The sequence below is a fragment of the Phalangium opilio genome, unplaced genomic scaffold (assembly GCF_054372755.1).
Source record: "Phalangium opilio isolate 3A_F unplaced genomic scaffold, DU_Popi_V2 ptg000329l_1, whole genome shotgun sequence".
Classification (NCBI taxonomy): Eukaryota; Metazoa; Arthropoda; class Arachnida; order Opiliones; family Phalangiidae; genus Phalangium; species Phalangium opilio.
The window spans coordinates 8,459,718-8,478,180 of NW_028324226.1; the positions used below are offsets into that span (position 1 = coordinate 8,459,718).

Consider the following 18,463-nt stretch of genomic DNA (forward strand, 5'->3'; position numbering starts at 1 on the left):
TCAGAGTTGAAATTAATAGTTTTAGAGGACTGCATTTCAGAGTACTGCATTTTAGTCAAGAGATTTCAGAGTTGAAATTAATAATATTCGAGGACTGCATTTCAGAGTTCTGCGTTTTAGTCAAAAGATTTCAGAGTTGAAAATAATAATTTTCGAGGACTGCATTTCAGAGTACTGCGTTTTAGTCAAAAGATTTCAGAGCAGTATTTAATAATTTTCGTGGACTGTTTTTCAGAGTACTGCATTTTAGTCAACCGATTTCAGAGTTGAAATTAATAATTTTCGAGGACTGCATTTCAGAGTACTGCATTTTAGTCAAGAGATTTCAGAGTTGAAATAAATAGTTTTCGAGGACTGCATTTCAGAGTACTGCGTTTTAGTCAAAAGATTTCAGAGTTCGAAATAATAATTTTTGAGGACTGCATTTCAGAGAACTGCGTTTTAGTCAACCGATTTCAGAGTTGAAATTTATTATTTTCATGGACTGCTTTTCAGAGTACTGCACTTTAGTCAACCGATTTCAAAGTTGAAATTAATAATATTCGAGGACTGCATTTCAGAGTACTGCATTTTAGTCAAGAGATTTCAGAGTTGAAATAAATAGTTTTCGAGGACTGCATTTCAGAGTACTGCGTTTTAGTCAAAAGATTTCAGAGTTCGAAATAATAATTTTTGAGGACTGCATTTCAGAGAACTGCGTTTTAGTCAACCGATTTCAGAGTTGAAATTTATTATTTTCATGGACTGCTTTTCAGAGTACTGCACTTTAGTCAACCGATTTCAAAGTTGAAATTAATAATATTCGAGGACTGCATTTCAGAGTACTGCATTTTAGTCAAGAGATTTCAGAGTTGAAATTAATAGTTTTAGAGGACTGCATTTCAGAGTACTGCATTTTAGTCAAGAGATTTCAGAGTTGAAATTAATAGTTTTAGAGGACTGCTTTTCAGAGTACTGCACTTTAGTCAACCGATTTCAAAGTTGAAATTAATAGTTTTAGAGGACTGCATTTCAGAGTACTGCATTTTAGTCAATAGATTTCAGAGTTGAAAATAATAATTTTCTAGGACTGCATTTCAGAGTACTGCATTTTAGTCAATAGATTTCAGAGTTGAAAATAATAATTTTCTAGGACTGCATTTCAGAGTACTGCGTCAAAAGATTTCAGAGTTGAAAATAATAATTTTCGAGGACTGCATTTCAGAGTACTGCATTTTAGTCAAGAGATTTCAGAGTTGAAACTCTAATTTTGTTCGACTGTATGTTGGCAATGAATTATAGTATTGCTTTCTTATATTTGTAAATGTGAACCGAACCTGCATACTACAAATAGTAGGTTTCCTACCGTGGACTGCATTTCAGACATTCAGAGTACCTGCAGATTAGTCGACCCCGAAGCATCTTCTCTTTTAGTTGAAATATCGAATAATTTCATTTGTTACACTTCGCTCACGGCCAATAAGGACCAGATTTGAATAGTACCAAGAAAAACGCAGCACAAAATATAAAGGAATTAAGATTATTAACATCGTGGGAAGTAGATTTTAAGGTTAAAGGTTTACCAACAGAAATTAACTCTATTTTTATTTCGACTTCTATTTAAAGCAGTTTCTTGCTAAAAGAAACGCTAAATTCCAATATGTAATTTTTTGATAATAGGATTAATAATTATTTTAAAACGATATTCTCACTTGGTTTTGCCCCAACCCTTTGAATTTTCTACTCTGCAGGGACAGAGATTAATATCCATGGCTGCGTTCAAAAGAAAAAAAGAAAACCGGATTTTGGAAAATTGTAACATGTCGTAAGGACGTGAAAAGCTTTGCTGAACGCTAATTCCCAGTCATCTGTGTGTTTTAAAATGGCGGCAATGCAATAAAGCCTGCAAGGTACCAAGGCTTAACAAAAACTGTATGAATACATATTCGTAGAGATAAATACGACCACTTTAATAATTAAAATTAGGAAGACTAACATATCTTTTATCATTCTCGCGTGATCAGCTGCTTTCAAGGAAATTAAATAGGTAGTCCTATCAGAATCAGCAAGAGCTATTTGTAATTATTTCTCCATTTTCCCACCAAACTGAGAACTACGCGTTTTACGTCATGCTATTCCACTATTTTCTTGGTGACCATGCGCTGGCTCACAGATGAGCGGCGTGACGTCAAAATCCAAAATAAAAATCCCGTTCAGTGTCGCAAACGTTGAAGAGAGGACACTTGTTTACAGTTTACGTCCAGACAGGCAAACACCTGCCTAAAATCGTCCTATCACAAGAGGGAAAGTAGCCATCCAATTGCGCTTATTTTTATTATATACGTCACTTTAAACCAAGCCTACAACGCTTAATTCAAATTGGCTACTTTAAAAACCAAAAGAATAAAAACGCTAAATAAACAGCAGACGCTATTAACTTCTAAAGCAATTATTTTAACAAGTAAAAACATCTTAAAAAAACGGTCAGTAGTCATGTGTTAAAAATGTCAGTTATTAGTTAACTTAGCAGTGAGTACGTAATATATTCTCTTAATTTAACGCCACCGTCACCCTTGCATATCTAATAACGTATATTCAAGAGTGCTTTTCTTCAAAGGATCATGAGCTTTATAGTATCTCGTATAGGAAAGGTCTGAAAATCGAAGAGAAAAAAACTCCTCTGGTATCTTGGGAACGATCCCGATCCGACATTCGCTGCAGGGTTGCTGATGGGCCATATCAGCCATACTATCTTCCAACCTTTAAACATAGTAGGTAATTTTTGAAACTTTGACATAGCCGAAACTTAAATAAAGACTAGCGTTGGTCCTAGATCAAATTGGCAGAGTCAAAATAGCCTTTGCTGGTACTTTTTAAGGGTTTCCGTATTACTTTATATTGAAAATAAATCTTGGAAGTTCTTTTTTCTTGTCGAAGGCCCGCGTGAAAAAACCATTTAGGGGCAGGGAAAAGAAACTGGAAGCACCATGAAGAAAAAGAAAAAAACAGGCTCTCTTCGCTTTAATGCATTACCATTTGGCGTTTGTGGATATTTATTTCATATTTTTTCCTTCCTGTCAAGAACCCATATAGGATTTGAGAACGTTTGATGATATAATACTAAGTCTCACGTGATATAAAGGTAGATCTCTTTAATGGGGGTTTTGAAATTTAATTTCGCTGTATCTTAGCAGGGATAGATGTAATTTTAGAAGCAGGAATTGAGCATGGTTAGTATTCATAGACCAGTATAGAACCCCTCCCTACAACAAGTAACGAAAATTTTAAATTATCTTATTGGGTCACTTAAACTACGTTTTGATAACGTTTGCTGACGGGGACGGCGAAAAATACGTAATTCCTTTATACCTCTGTCGCTATGACACGCCACTTCTTTCACACCCTCCCGTTCCGGGGAAGGGGTCTGGGACTTTGACGCGTGCCCAAATTACTCTGTTTTCCATTCCTGCTTCTAAAATTACATCTATCCCTGATCTTAGTTGAAGCCCATTTTCAATCAACGTTTCCCAGCTTTTGGCTGAGGCTTTTTTTTCGAGCTTTTGACGCGCTTTCGAAGATTCAAATCGTCCAAAAAATTGAGCTACAAATAAATGAAATTGACCAGATATGGCGTAACTCAATTGCTTTTACTTTGAGCGGCAAAATCTTAATGAAAATGAGTTGCAAATATCAAACTCATTGAGATATCTGCTTCTCGAAGATTTAAATCCTGAAAAGACGAAAAGCTGAATTTCTAGCTGGTTTGAAAACACGTGGCATTTCTTTACTTCGGCTTTTTTCTGCTGCTCTTGATTTGAAATGCACCTTTACTTCTGCGGCTAGCCAATGGTTTAAGGGTATAAAAATAGGCACCCAGGAGTAAACAGTTATAACAGTACAAATGTGAAAATTTCTTCTGAAAGGACGAAGTATTTGTTGTATCCCGAAGTAAGGAAACTAAACTAAGTACGGCAAAGATGTTTCTTTTCATGCGTTGTTGTAAAGTGGCCTAGATGGCGACTCTGAGTCGGTTATACTTTTTTTGGACGGTATAAAAATTGTTTTGATATGACTCATAAAGGGGAAAGGTGATGGGTTTTATGGCTTTTCGTTTGAATTCTTAAAATATTGTAACCTGAAGGTAGAATGATTTTGTACGCGAAAGAGAGAGGATCTCCTATATCGGCAGAAAATGGTTTACCAAATTTGAATGTACAAAATAAATAGTTTGTTTTACTAAATATAGTCATTTATTGAAGTTTATAAATTGAAAGAAGCTGCGTCTAAACAATGGTGCCGAAACCCGGCCCAGGGGATTAATTAATAATTAGAATAGAATTAGTGGAATTCCACGCGGAAGGACTACGCGGCAACTAGGCTACGTGACTATACGAAAGAACAAAATGGATACTCCAACAGGATCAAATACTACGGACAGTTTAACTAAAACTGATGTGCTTAAACAAAAACGAGTAACTACTAGAGGGTTAACTACGAAATTAATCAAGAAGATTGAGCACAACCTTAAGAAAACTGTACTTGACGAGGAAGAATTAAAGGACAACCTCAGCGAATTACAAAGTAAGGAATTCCGACTTTCTGAACTTGATGATGAACTTGCGATGCAGATCAATGACTTACAGTTAATTGAGGATGATCTGATAACATCGGATACTTATTCTAATAACATTAGGAAGGCTAGAGATAAAATAAGAAATGCTCTAGAAATGATAGAAAAAGGAAACGCTTCAAGTCAAAACGCTAATTCCGCTTCGAGTCAGAATGTAACACAAACCCAATCGCCTAATTTGAACATTACACAACCTTTTTCAATCGGTTCGGGTTTTACAAGCGGCATAACAACTACACCCTTTACGACGAGCGCGCCATTACAACCTACAACTATAGGTAGTGGATACCTTCCTAGCTTTATCTCCCCTCTTTCACAATTGGGACTTCAGGCAAGCCCAGGGAGTGCGAACGCAGTTCAACCAGGCAGCACTGTCTCTCACCTTGGCGGGACCGGTTTTGGAATTCCAAACACGACAACATCGGCTATTACCACCCCTTCTCCATTTACGATCGGGGCATCGAATATTGGAAGCTATCCCCGCTTCAACTCCCCTCTTTCACAATGGAGCACTCAGAGAAGTCAAGGAAGTGCGAACACAGCCCTACCTTACCCCAGCGGAGGCAATATTGGTGGGTTTTTTGGAGCTCCAAGTACTACTACAGCGCCTTTTCCCCCTCCCCTCTATACGAGTGGGGTAACCAGTATGGGACAAGCTATGACAAGCAGCGTTGGACACCAACCACCCCAACCACCAACACAACAATGGTACGGAATGAAACTTCCCGAAATAAAGGTTTATAGTTTTGATGGGGAATCAAAGGATGTTTCAAAATGGACAGAATTTTGGGGAAGATATGAAGTCTCCATACATAATAATAATACGCTCTCTAATGTTCAGAAGCTTATTTATCTACGGTCTTATTTGGAAGGAACGGCTTTTAATCACATTGGAAGGTTAGAAGTGAATGATGCAAATTACGATGTTGCAATTACGCGACTTAAAAATCGATTTGGAAGAAAGGATGCACTCATTCATAATCACATTCAAAACCTTTATGAACTCACACCTGTGAGAAAGGATTCTGATATAAAAGCCCTACGTAAACTCTACGATACTTGCGAAGGAGAAATAACAGCGCTGGAATTAATTGGGTCTAATTTCAATGAATATGGACCCGTTCTCTGTCCCTTAATTTTGAAATTGATTCCAATGGAAATTACCTTGCAGTACAGTAGGAACCGAAACAGCGATAGGCCGTGGGACATTAAGGAGTTATTATCCGTGTTGAGGAACGAGGTGGAATCAAGAGAAAGAGCGAGTATTTACGTTATGAGTTCAAAAGACGGAAATACAGCGCCAAAACCCACACCTAAGAAGAAGGCGGATAGTTTTTATAGAACCAATTCAGTACAGTCAACTATCCTTACGTCGTCATCCAGTTCAGCAAGATGCTTATTTTGTCGCCTAACGAATCATACTTACGAAACGTGTAAAGTATTGGTCCCTTCAAAGAAAAAGGAACTCCTTAAGAAGCAAGGGCGATGCTATATTTGCGTCACCGGAAGACATCTCGCAAAACGTTGCAGGGTGAAAATAGAATGCAAAGTATGCAGTGGACGTCATCACACAACTCTGTGTGACGAATCTGACATTACAACTGAAGGAACGTCAGAACAACAGGAAGAAAAGGAAGACAAGAAGTCATCTCAGGAAACCACTGTAACTTCTGCAGCACTAACAGAACCGGAGTCCGAATCGATCTTACTGCAAACAGTAACCGTTCAGGCAATTGGAAATTCGGATTTAGAAAATATCAGATGTCTACTAGACAGTGGATCACAGAGGACGTACGTACTAAAGGACTTGTCAGAAAAGCTAGGATTCGTCTCTGACACGGAAGAAACGTTAGACGTACATGCCTTTGGAGGAGGACCTTCACAATTATTAAACTGTAGAAGAGTCAAAGTCACACTGAAGAGTTTGTTTGATGACCAGTTCTTGGAAATCAAGGCTTTGGAAATTCCAATTATCAGTATGGCTAATCTACAAGTTCCTGGAAGGAAGGTTAGAGAGAAAATGAAGTCTATGGGACTGAATCTTGGAGACCAACCAAGAACAGACTTACAGGGTGAACAACCATTGGGAATTTTAATTGGTGCCGATTATTACTGGCAAGCCCTTACTGGTCATCACCGAAGAATCGATGCCAATCTCATGGCACTAGAAAGCAAATTTGGCTGGGTGGTTCATGGTCCAGAAACCAGTTCAGCATTAGTAACAAGTTCACAAAAAACTTCAGTCTCCGTTAACCTTGTGACCACTGAAGAAATTGAAGTAGTTGGAAAAGAATTACGAAGGTTCTGGGAACTTGAAAGCATTGGCATTAGAGAAAACGAGATGGAGAATTTCGCTTCAGAAGACTTGGTACGGAAATTCGAGAATAAAGTTACTATGAAAGGCGGAAGGTACGAAGTTGAATTCCCTTGGAAGGAAGAAAGACGGGACCTATCCAACAATTACGATCTAGCAAAGAAGCGTCTAAAGGGATTACTAAAGCGCTTGAATTCGAATCCTTCATTGCTTGAAGACTACCATCGTATCTTCAAGGAATATGCGCAAGAAGGAATTATTGAAGAGATTGTGGAGTCAGAAATTGAAAGGAGAAGGAAAGATGTCTTTTATTTACCCCATCATCCGGTAATTAAAGAAGAAAGGGCTACGTCAAAAATTCGTATTGTCTTTGACGGTTCAGCTCACGAAAAGGATCACCCATCCTTAAATGACTGTTTAGAGTCAGGACCTAATCTGAATCCTGACTTATATAACATTTTAATCAACTTCCGGAAGAACAAGATTGCGGTTACGGCAGACATCAAACAAGCCTTCTTACAAATCTCCATAGCCCAAGAAGAAAGGGATTTCGTCCGATTTTTGTGGATCGATGGACTTGAATTTACAGACATAAAATTATGGAGGTTCACTCGCGTCTTATTTGGATTAACTTGCAGTCCGTTTCTCTTAAACGCAACTATTCGATTCCACGCGAAAAAACTCGAAGAAACTTATCCAGAGAGCTGCAAGAAAATCAGAGAAGAAATATACGTCGATGACCTAATTACAGGAGGTAAAGACGACGAAGAGGCGAAGATGATCGTCTCAGAAACCACAGAGATTTTAAAAGACGCGGGAATGTCGTTACGTAAATTTCAAACTAATTCACCAGCATTAAGAGTCCATCTAAATCAGTTGATCGAACCACAACCAAAGGAAGAAAAAACGATATTTCAAAATCCAGAAAACAACAAGGTTCTTGGATTAACTTGGAGTCCTAGAACAGATTGTTTTTCATTTGAAGTCACGGGACTTCTAAAGATGCTACAAAATTTCGTCAATACAAAGCGGAGTGTTTTGAGTGCAGCCTCACGCATCTTTGACCCTATTGGATTTGTCACTCCATTTACGATAACAATCAAGACTTTATTTCAATGTCTATGGAGGGAAGGAGTTGGATGGGACGAGGAATTACCCGCCCATATCAGCTCACAGTGGAACAACTGGAGCTCACAGTTGAAGGAGTTGGAAGACATTAAAGTATCAAGGTATTACTATAAACTGGCAGGCGAACAAAGAGTGAAAGAAAGTCAGCTTCACGTATTTTGTGACGCTAGCGAAACTGCCTACGGATGTGTAGCGTACATAAGATTCAAATTTGAAGATGGGCTATTCGAAACTTCATTCGTATCGTCCAAGGCTAGGGTAACTCCCATAAAAAGAATTACGCTACCAAGATTGGAACTCCTAGGAGCCTTAACCGGAGCAAGATTAGCTGAAAGGCTTGGAAAAATACTCTTGATAAATAAGTCAAACGTATATCTGTGGACAGATTCTACAGTAACGTATTTTTGGATTAAAGGCAATCCACGAGATTGGAAACCATTTGTGGCCAACCGAGTCAGTGAAATCCAAAGACTATCGGAACCACAATCGTGGAATCATTGCCGGGGAATTGAAAACCCCGCGGATTTTCTCACAAGAGGCCTGCAACTAAGAGAATTAGCAATTGCAAGACCTTGGTGGAAAGGTCCTTCTTGGTTGCTATTAAGAGAAGATGAGTGGCCGCAAACTAACCTTACTAAGGTTAAAGAAATTACGGAAGAGGTTGAAGTTGAAACGAGAAACAAGGCTAAGGTAATTTCCGCCTTGACAAGCATCGAACAAAATCGTCAACTTAACGCAATCTTCACCTTGGAAAATTATAGTGACATAAGAAAGATCTTAAAAGTAACGGCGTGGTCACAACGTTTTATTTACAACCTTAAACATAGGGACAATAAAATTGAAGGCCCTTTATCTGCGGAAGAATTAGAAAAGGCTGAAAATTATTGGAACAGAGTTGTACAAGAAGAAATTTTCTCGGAAGAACTAAACCAACTGAAGAATGGGGCGCCTATCAAGAACTCGTTCATTTCTGAGCTCGATCCCTTCATCGATGAAAAGGGTATAATGCGAGTAGGCGGACGTCTCCAGAAATCTCAGTTTAGTTACTCAGTCAAGCATCCAATAATTTTACCCTACAAGCATTGTTATTCGGAACTCCAAACGAAATTCGCACATCAAGTAGTATGTCACTCAGGCACTTCAGATACACTTATCCAGGTCCGTGAGAAGTTTTGGATACAAAAGGGAAGACAACTTGCGAAAAATTGTGTGAACAGATGTTATATCTGTCGCCGATGGAAACTTAAACACTGCGTACCTAAAACAGCGCCTATGCCGAGGGATCGGTTAACGGACTCAAAAGCTTTTGAAATTATCGGTTTGGATTATGCAGGTCCAGTGTACATTAAGGACTGGAAGGTGACAAGAAAGAGTTATATTCTCTTAATTACATGCGCCAATACGAGAGCGGTACATCTAGAGCTCATTTCAAACCAAACATCAGAGTATTTCCTGTTGGCCTTTAAGAGGTTCATTTCCAGAAGAGGCGTACCGAGTATTATTTATTCGGACAATGCTAAAACCTTTAAGCGTGCTGAAAAGGAGTTAGTTTCGATTTGGAAGGCCATGACTAGTGAAAAGGTGAAGGCATTTTTTGCTAATTTCCGTATCACATGGAAATATATCGTAGAACGCGGGCCATGGTGGGGAGGCTTTTACGAAAGACTAGTTTCCTCTGTAAAAGTCCCTTTAAGGAAAATTGTCGGAAGAGCTCTTTTGAACTTTGAAGAATTGTCAACCGTTCTTACGGAAATAGAAGCAGTGATAAATTCTCGGCCACTTACGTATACATATTCTGATCCGAATGACCCGTCTCCATTGACACCAAGTCATTTTCTAATTGGAGGAAGATTGACCAGCATCCCACCATTCCGGGCTAGTTTTCCCAACAACACAATTCCAAAACCAGACGAATTAAAGAAAAGACTGGCCTATCAACAGAGATTAACGGATCGTTTCTGGACTAGGTGGAAGAAGGAATATATCCTTCAATTACAATCTGTACATAAACTAAAATCTCAAGAAAATGGACATTCCATAACGAAAGGTGACGTGGTACTTTTGGATGACGAAAATACCCCGCGAACTAAGTGGAAACTAGCACGAGTAGAATCAGTCACTGCAGGACGAGACGGGCACGTTAGATCTTGCGAATTGAAATTAGCAAAAGGAGGTACAGTAAAAAGACCGATAAATCAAGTGTGCCCCTTGGAAATTGAACATTGAAATGAGAATGAACTATAATTAGATTAAGTTCATGGTGGGGAGCTGTTGTAAAGTGGCCTAGATGGCGACTCTGAGTCGGTTATACTTTTTTTGGACGGTATAAAAATTGTTTTGATATGACTCATAAAGGGGAAAGGTGATGGGTTTTATGGCTTTTCGTTTGAATTCTTAAAATATTGTAACCTGAAGGTAGAATGATTTTGTACGCGAAAGAGAGAGGATCTCCTATATCGGCAGAAAATGGTTTACCAAATTTGAATGTACAAAATAAATAGTTTGTTTTACTAAATATAGTCATTTATTGAAGTTTATAAATTGAAAGAAGCTGCGTCTAAACATGCGTAGCTTACTAATTAGCTGCTGTGTAATTGATAGCTCTTCATGTTAAGAATTTAAACGTAAATTTGAAATGCGCTCAGTTCGCGAAACCACATGGATCGATTTTGTGTAGGTATCCGTTCTATAGTTAAAGGCGTAGTTCACGATATGGTTGGCGAAGGAATCTGCGCGGCCGTGAATCCTGTGATATCAGGTTGTTTTTTCCAACAGTTCCAATAATCCCACTTTCCTCGCATCATTGGAAACCTCGTAACGACCCATTCGAAATGCAAGACATCTCGGAAACCTTAGGCTATTCATACGTTCTCAGGTTTTATATGGATTCTTGGTCATAAAACCATCTTTGAACCAAAGTACAAGAAAAATACGATTACGTAATATGAATAGCTACGTGTGTAACTCTGAAAGAAAATCGACTCACAGAAAGTTTGATGAAATTTCAGATTGAATATAAATTGTAAATCGCATCCGCACCAACTAACCTGTTTTACAAAGCAAATACTGACAATTTAGCCTAAAACCTTTCGGTTAGTGTCACAAAAACGTTGTTACTACTTACGGCTAGAACGGTATCAATTCGAGTTAACAGCTTAGCCACTGTTTATGTAATTTCTCTCAACTTTTATTGAAATGAAGTTCGCGGTTTCCTTAACAATATCAAAACAGTGATCGTTCTACGATTTTTTACAACCAATGAATCAGATGCTCTCAAAAATTCCATTTAGGCTATTATGTATTCACAATTTCGTGGGTCCTTGCTCCTCAAACATACATTACCAAGGTCACAAAACACTCCGTTCCCATAATCCAAGTTTTGTTTGTATAATATCACAGGTAGCTAAAAATGGTTCTCTAGCATCCTAAATAAATAAGAAACCTCGTTCCTTGGCTTCAATCGGTAAAAGCTTTCTCAATGTCTATTGCCCCAAAAATGGACTACTTTTTTTGGAAAAAGTAAATATTTTCTCTATTTTTTCTATTCAGATGAAATAATGTCTAAAGTCCAAAGTTCATCCAAAATGAATGTAACCCCACGAGGAAACAAAACTACAAAAATCTGGCCTTAGCCGTTCGGTTCTATGTTGGACTATTTCCATCCATATGAATCAAGAGTTAATTCCTCGACTTTTAGTTTTTACTAAATTAAAAGATTAATTGAAAATCCAATTGGCTAATTAGTTAATCTTAAATCTAATTAAATTTTAATTAGATAATTACCTTTCCTATTCATACTAATTAATTAGAATTACATCTCAATTAGCACTAAGGTAATTAAAATTCAATTACCATTTTCAATTAGTAAATGTTGCTAATTAATTAGCACAGCTCTGCCAATTTAGTCTGTACTAAGCCTTTGACAGCGCCTCACCAGGCGTTGATTTACGAGAATCTATGGCGTTTCATCTACATCACCTCATAACAAGCTCTCAGTAACCATATCTTATGAACTTACGCTATCACCTGATAGTTGCGAGGAATAAAGCTTGCGAGAAAATTAAACAAGTTTGATCTGAGCTTAAAACCAAAATTAGTGTCATCTATCGGCATCTAATGCTTTTGTGAACGCTCGTGCGAGAACTCACTTCAAAAATATTAAAATAAGCTTTCAGCTTCGACTTTTTCGTTTTCTGGCGCGCTTGTTAACGCGCCTTTATTCGGGTATGAAAACGCATAACACGCTAAATCTTTGATCCAAACATTTCTTGATGAAAATTTAGCTCAAGTAAATTGTCACGTTATGTGACTGCGTCATATTAAAAATATAAAAAATCAGTAATGAAATATCCCGCCGATAATAACCATGAAGTCCAATAAGTTTGACTACATATATTAACGAAGTGAACGCAAAGTGAACGTTAAAGCCTAATGATGTATAACCCTTGACCTATCTAAGATTAGGCGTAACCCCTTAACGATATCAGATCATGTAAATAGCCAATTAGTAATGGCACGGTACTGGACAGATTCCTATACCGGTATCCGATTAGCTTCGGCTGGTTATCCATCCATTATTCAAGCAGATTGATTTCTATCCAATATGCTTAAAAAAAGTAACTCGAGCTCCCTAGAGGGCCATAAATATTATAAATGACAAAGCGAATAAATTTAAGCAAGAAAAACTTATTCTAAATGAAAACCAGGATAACTAGAGGTTTTATTTTTCCCTGTATTAGTTGAGTATTAAATGAAGTATAAAGCATAGGCTTCACTTTTCATAAAGATCCATACGAAACTCTTTTTAAATAATGAAATTTAAATTATTTAAAGTGTTAGTGACATAATTTTCGTCATCCACAAACTTAAAATGCGAAAAAAATCATTGAAAAATCTAGTTTATTATGATATGTTTACTTTTTTATTTGGTTTCGCAGCAATTTATAAAATTGCAATCAAAGTATCGTGTTTGGAAAAGGCTTAGTTAAAATTTTCCTTCGTTTTAACGTTGTAAGGAGAAATTTTCTCTCTAGATGTCGCTCACGTGTCGCCTGTTAGTGTAGTGTCGCCGCGTTAAGCCTATTTCATTCAGATTCGCGCGGCATTAGTAGACTCGGGTGTTCGCGCTTGGTATTTCCGCGAGATGCCGCGAGTGACGTATCAAGGAGAAAACCCCGCCAAAAATCTTCCCCGCAAATTTGCTTTGCCCCCCAAATTTCAAGTTTTCCAGGTGTTTTTTTCTGTGTTTTCCCCGGTTTTCCCTCATATTTAAATATTGATCAGGCATATTTTTTGGAATAGGTTTTCTTTAGATTTGAGATCATTTTTAAACCACGTCGCTATTCCTTTAATAAATGAAAAACCGGGTTAAATTTTCGAAATTAGGTCCAAGCCTTTAAAGGGAGTGAAAATCAATTAAAATCCCGGCTTGTTTTTAAATTAACAAGCTTGAGCGAAATGCTAAACCATCCACGAAGTTTCCTACTGCCTTCAACTGAAAATAGATATTTTAAACTATGTAAACATGTGCCCCTGATAGCTGTATGAAGTAAAATAGTAAAGAAAAGCGGAAACCTTTTATGAAGGGTTAGTTCTGCGGTTGTTTACCAATAGAAATTTAAATTATATAACTTGGGTACATACAATACTTAGAAACAAATAACGATATTAATTGAAATCCCATATCATCTTGCTTGGGGGCAAATTATACTTATAAATATGTCATTATAACTACAAACGATCGAAAAACCATGTTAGTGAATGACAACCATCATTGAAAATCGTGAAATTTGCCCATTTTTAATAAAGATAACACTTTAGTTTTACTAACCTATTGCAATCAAATATTTACCAAACTTAACACTTTAATACACACAATTCTAAATACTCATTGTAATATTCGCCATTTTATCATTGTATAAAATACTAGAACAACAAACAGACTTTACATGAATTTACTTGAAATGAAGCTCACCTAAATATCGATTATTTCCAAAACTTTAGCGGGTAAGCCACTGACATTCGTCGCGAAAAATTAAAGCGATTGAAACTGAACCACGTAGAAAAACTATGTAAAAGCAGCGGCAGGAAAACGGCAAGTTAACAGTTTTATGGATCCAATTATAAATAGCACAGGTAATAGGTAGTATACACATAGAGTTAAAAATACAATGGGTGTGTGATCGGTAATGAAATTGCCTTGAAAGTAAATGCTGACGTCTACGGTCTAACTTTCTAACGCTACACGTACATTTATTTTTTACTGCTCTTTTATGTCATTGCACTTTAAGTGTTACAATAAATAAATAACAAGCTAATAATGACTTACGTAATAGTGATATTTGTGTAATTCAAGGTTTGCAAGCAGACCTTTTCTGTCAAGAGAGATAACCATGCACATTATTGGAGAAATTAGCGCGAGTGAGTAACATGTTAGAACACATACACTAACTTGAAGTTATTAAAGAGAATCCCAAGAAGTACATAAACATGTGAAAATATGCCAAGCTTCGCTATTTAACTGCTACCCCATAAAATGTTCTGAGATTCCATGCACAGACAAGTTTTATATTATTGTTTATTTAAAACATAGCGTCACTTGGCTGTCGCAGTTAAGTACGTATGTCCATTGGCAATATTATTATTCAATTTTGCTGTGACGATATGTTTTATATAAACAAAGTATATAAAACTGTATATAACTTTATATAAAACTTGGGATCACAACACTTTGAAGCTTGGTATATTTTTACATGTTAATGTTTTTGTTGGCATCTCACTTCCATTTGTAGGTAGACATTCTTTTTGTTTCTGATATTGTTTCTAACGACAGCGCCATCTAGTTGTTAAACTCAGAACTGAAAAATAGTTTTTTAACTGTTCCTTTCTTTATAAATTAAATCCTACCCAAATCCCTTTTGATGACTGGTTAGTGAGTGTGTGAGTGAGTGATCAAATAACGCAACTTTGACTTGAGATATTTCGTAAACTATATTAGGTACAAACTTCTAATTTGAAGGTAGTGGTAAATCCAGTAAGTGGTCTTGGTAAGTGAAATTTCAGCCTTTTCTCTTAATACACAAATAATATGCATGGGGGCTTAAAACTGCCTAAGTTGCTTCGAAAAAAGAGTGTTCGAAGGGTTTTTGGAGAGTGCACGGAGTGCTCAACTTGAAGGGTAGACTACCGTGTACCCAGATTAAAAATTTAGGATTGAGATATTTTTAGTCATAGATTTACAATGAATGTGAATAAAGAGGAAAGTTAAGTCAGTTAAAGCTTATATTCTACAATCGCATTAGTTCGGTCTTAAAATGTTCTAGCACTAGCAAATTCAGTTTTTAAAGCAAATATCTGCTCCCGTGACGCCCTTATCATGCTGGCCAAGCTTCTGCACAACAATTATAACTCTTCAAAGGCAACAACCAATCAGAACTTATCCTCGAGGAATGAGCCAAAACTAGCTTTTCCTAAAACTTAACGGGGCAGTCTCCACTCCTCAACTAAAGGAGAATCTAGTGGCATTTGTTTAAAATAAACTACAGCCGACATTTGCTTCAAGGGAATGCCGAATTAACATTGAATTGGAATTATAGAAAGATATTAAATTAACCATAACAATGGCCAATTTCTGATGATGCTATCTATACTGTATATGATAAATGGAATCCTTAGGCTAAAGCTACTTCTGGAAATTCAGGAAAATTATCTTTAAGGCTAATTCGAAAAGATTAATTATGCATAAAGAGATAATAGATACTATTCAACGATTAACGAGGCCTTTTCGGGGAATTATTTCCAAGTTAAAATGATAAGGAAAATTGGGGCTCTAATGAGGGAGAGAATAATTTATTAGAGAAATTTTATAGGGGTGTCTCATAAGTTATTCAATTTAAGTTTGGATAATGGTGATTTAATCATGCTGTGTTAATCTTTTTGAATTTGCATTATAATAATTGTGTTTTGAAGGTTAATTAAACAATTATTTTTCGTTAATTATTCCAAATATTGAAATGAAGCATATAAGTATTATTAAGTCTCCCGTTGTAGCTTTTCCACCCGTCTCGCCCCGTACGCAGCAAATTTAAGGTTCACAGCAACAGGCCTTGTTCGCACTTGGCGACTTTTTGTGAATTTTTGCAGAATTACAAAGAAGCACATGTCTTGACGCAGGGATAGGTGTAATTTTAGAAGCAGGAATGGAGAACGGTTAGTATTTGCTTCAGTCCGACTCATAGCCCAGTATAGAGCTTCTCCCTCCGACACGTAACGAAAATTTTAAATTATCTTATTGGCTCACTTAAACTACGTTTTGATGACGGTGCTGCCTGCCGGGGACGACGAAAAATACGTAGTTCTTTTTTACCTCTGTCGCTATGACCCGCCTCTTCTTCCATACCCTCCAGTCCCGAAGAAGGGGTCCGGGACTTTGACTCGCGCCCAAATTACTCTGTTCTCCATTCCTGCTTCTAGAATTACATCTATCAATTAAACACCAATCAGTAGAAAACTCTGGCTCGTTATTATGCAGTTATCGCACCTAAGATAATTCAAGTTTCATTGGGTAAATCGTGCAAATTAGTTTTACCAAAATACATCAATTTAATTTATTAGACATTTCAACACTGAAAAAGATACAACCTTGTTTGTTAACGTAAACAGAGCACTTTTGGCTCAGTCGTACCAAGTAGTTTTAATAAATACCAAATTAGGTTTTTTTCAACAAGTCGGAACTATTTTATATCAAATAAGTGTTAATTTATTAACGCAACGGTTTACTATCTCATAGTAAGGTCAAGGGTTTCATAACTAAAATCCAACAGCTCAATATCATATTTACCCTTTGAAACGTTATCTTCTACTCAGCATGCTAAATTATTCTCTAACACTTCGTAAAGGTTAGGAGTTTAATGGATATCTACAATCCTAAAATATTAAAATTTGATCGAAGAATTTGAACTTCCGCAGATTAAATTCATTGCGTATAATAAATTACTTGGGGTCATGGTGTTTCCACAGAATGTGGGTAATCTTTAATGGAAAACGATTACGGAGATCGACTGGTTTATTTACTACCCTTTTATCCTCAAAGTATAGTCAGTAATTTAAGGTTTGGAACACTTTTTGCTTCTTCGTTTTATTGGCCTCTATTGGAAGTTAGAAATAAATAATTTTAAATTGCCCGTTTACAGTATCAGAAAAAACTATATAAATTTGGACCAAGGCCGAAAAAACAAACGATATGTGTGAGGTTTATCAATTAACTGAAGTTTCAGATATTGAAATTTTTTTCTAGTTATTTTTATCCACTCAATCCTTAATCAATATTTAATTCAATCAACTGATTTTACTGTTAATCGATCTAGTCCCTCTAAATTAATTGAAAAAATTACATATCTACGCTTTTTCAAGAACAATTACATTTTCCGAAAACATTTTATCATGAAATTAATTGTTCTTGAAAAAGCGTAGATATGTAATTTTTTCAATTAATTTAGAGGGACTTGATCGATTAACAGTAAAATCAGTTGATTGAATTAAATATTGATTAAGGATTGAGTGGATAAAAATAACTAGAAAAAAATTTCAATATCTGAACTTCAGTCAATTGATAAACCTCACACATATCGTTTGTTTTTTCGGCCTTGGTCCAAACCAAGACGTTTTTATATAATATCTGTCACTTCAGTCTTAATGTAATTAAATTTTGAATAATTATGTTTGCTTTACCGTCATACATTTGCACTCTAAAATATAATGGTGCATTCAAACACCATATATGCTGTTTTTTCCAGTGCCAAAAAAGACATCATTTAGGGTGTACTTTAACCCCATTTCTATGATCAATTCACGCCATTTACTAATATTATTTGGAAGTATTAAGGAAATATTAGGCATTTAAGCACCATTTACAGTGGCTTTTAGCATCTTTTTTTGACAATCTGTTGTACTTCTAATATTACTTAGTTTAATGGTTTTAAATGTAGGGAAAAAGTATGCTACCTATGTCACATTATTAAACCAAGTGAAGTGAAATAATTGTTAAATATTTATTATAACCACTACACCACAGACACGTGGTAAGTCTAAGTTTTCCAAGAGATCTAACTAATTATTATGTCCAATCACGATGGTTAAAACATGTATCTACCTGGGCTCGAACCTGGGACTTTCCGTGTGTGAAGCGGACGTGATAACCACTACACCATAGATACGTGGTAATACTGAGTTTTCCAAGAGATCTAGCTAATTCAAGCGCCCAATCACGATGGTAAAAACATGTATCTACCAGGGCTTGAACCTGGGACCTTCCGCGTGTGTAGCGGACGTGATAACCACTGCACCATAGATACGTGGTAGCTCTGAGTTTTCCAAGAGATCTAGCTAATTCTTGTGTCCAATCACGATGGTCA

At 36.6% G+C, this 18,463-nt stretch overlaps 1 protein-coding gene and 2 non-coding genes across 3 annotated transcripts; 1 reads left to right on the plus strand and 2 right to left on the minus strand.

Moving 5' to 3' along the window:
• The first annotated feature begins 4,382 nt into the window (after positions 1-4,382).
• Positions 4,383-10,277, plus strand: LOC149610673 (uncharacterized). The gene has a single exon (XM_089859562.1). The coding sequence runs from the start codon at positions 4,383-4,385 to the stop codon at positions 10,275-10,277; it is 5,895 nt and encodes a 1,964-aa protein (XP_089715688.1).
• Positions 10,278-18,192: 7,915 nt separating this feature from the next.
• On the minus strand, positions 18,193-18,265 carry TRNAV-CAC (transfer RNA valine (anticodon CAC)). Its single transcript has one exon. It is a non-coding gene; the product is annotated as a tRNA-Val (tRNA).
• Positions 18,266-18,330: 65 nt separating this feature from the next.
• TRNAV-CAC (transfer RNA valine (anticodon CAC)) lies at positions 18,331-18,403 on the minus strand. The gene has a single exon. It is a non-coding gene; the product is annotated as a tRNA-Val (tRNA).
• Positions 18,404-18,463: the final 60 nt, after the last annotated feature.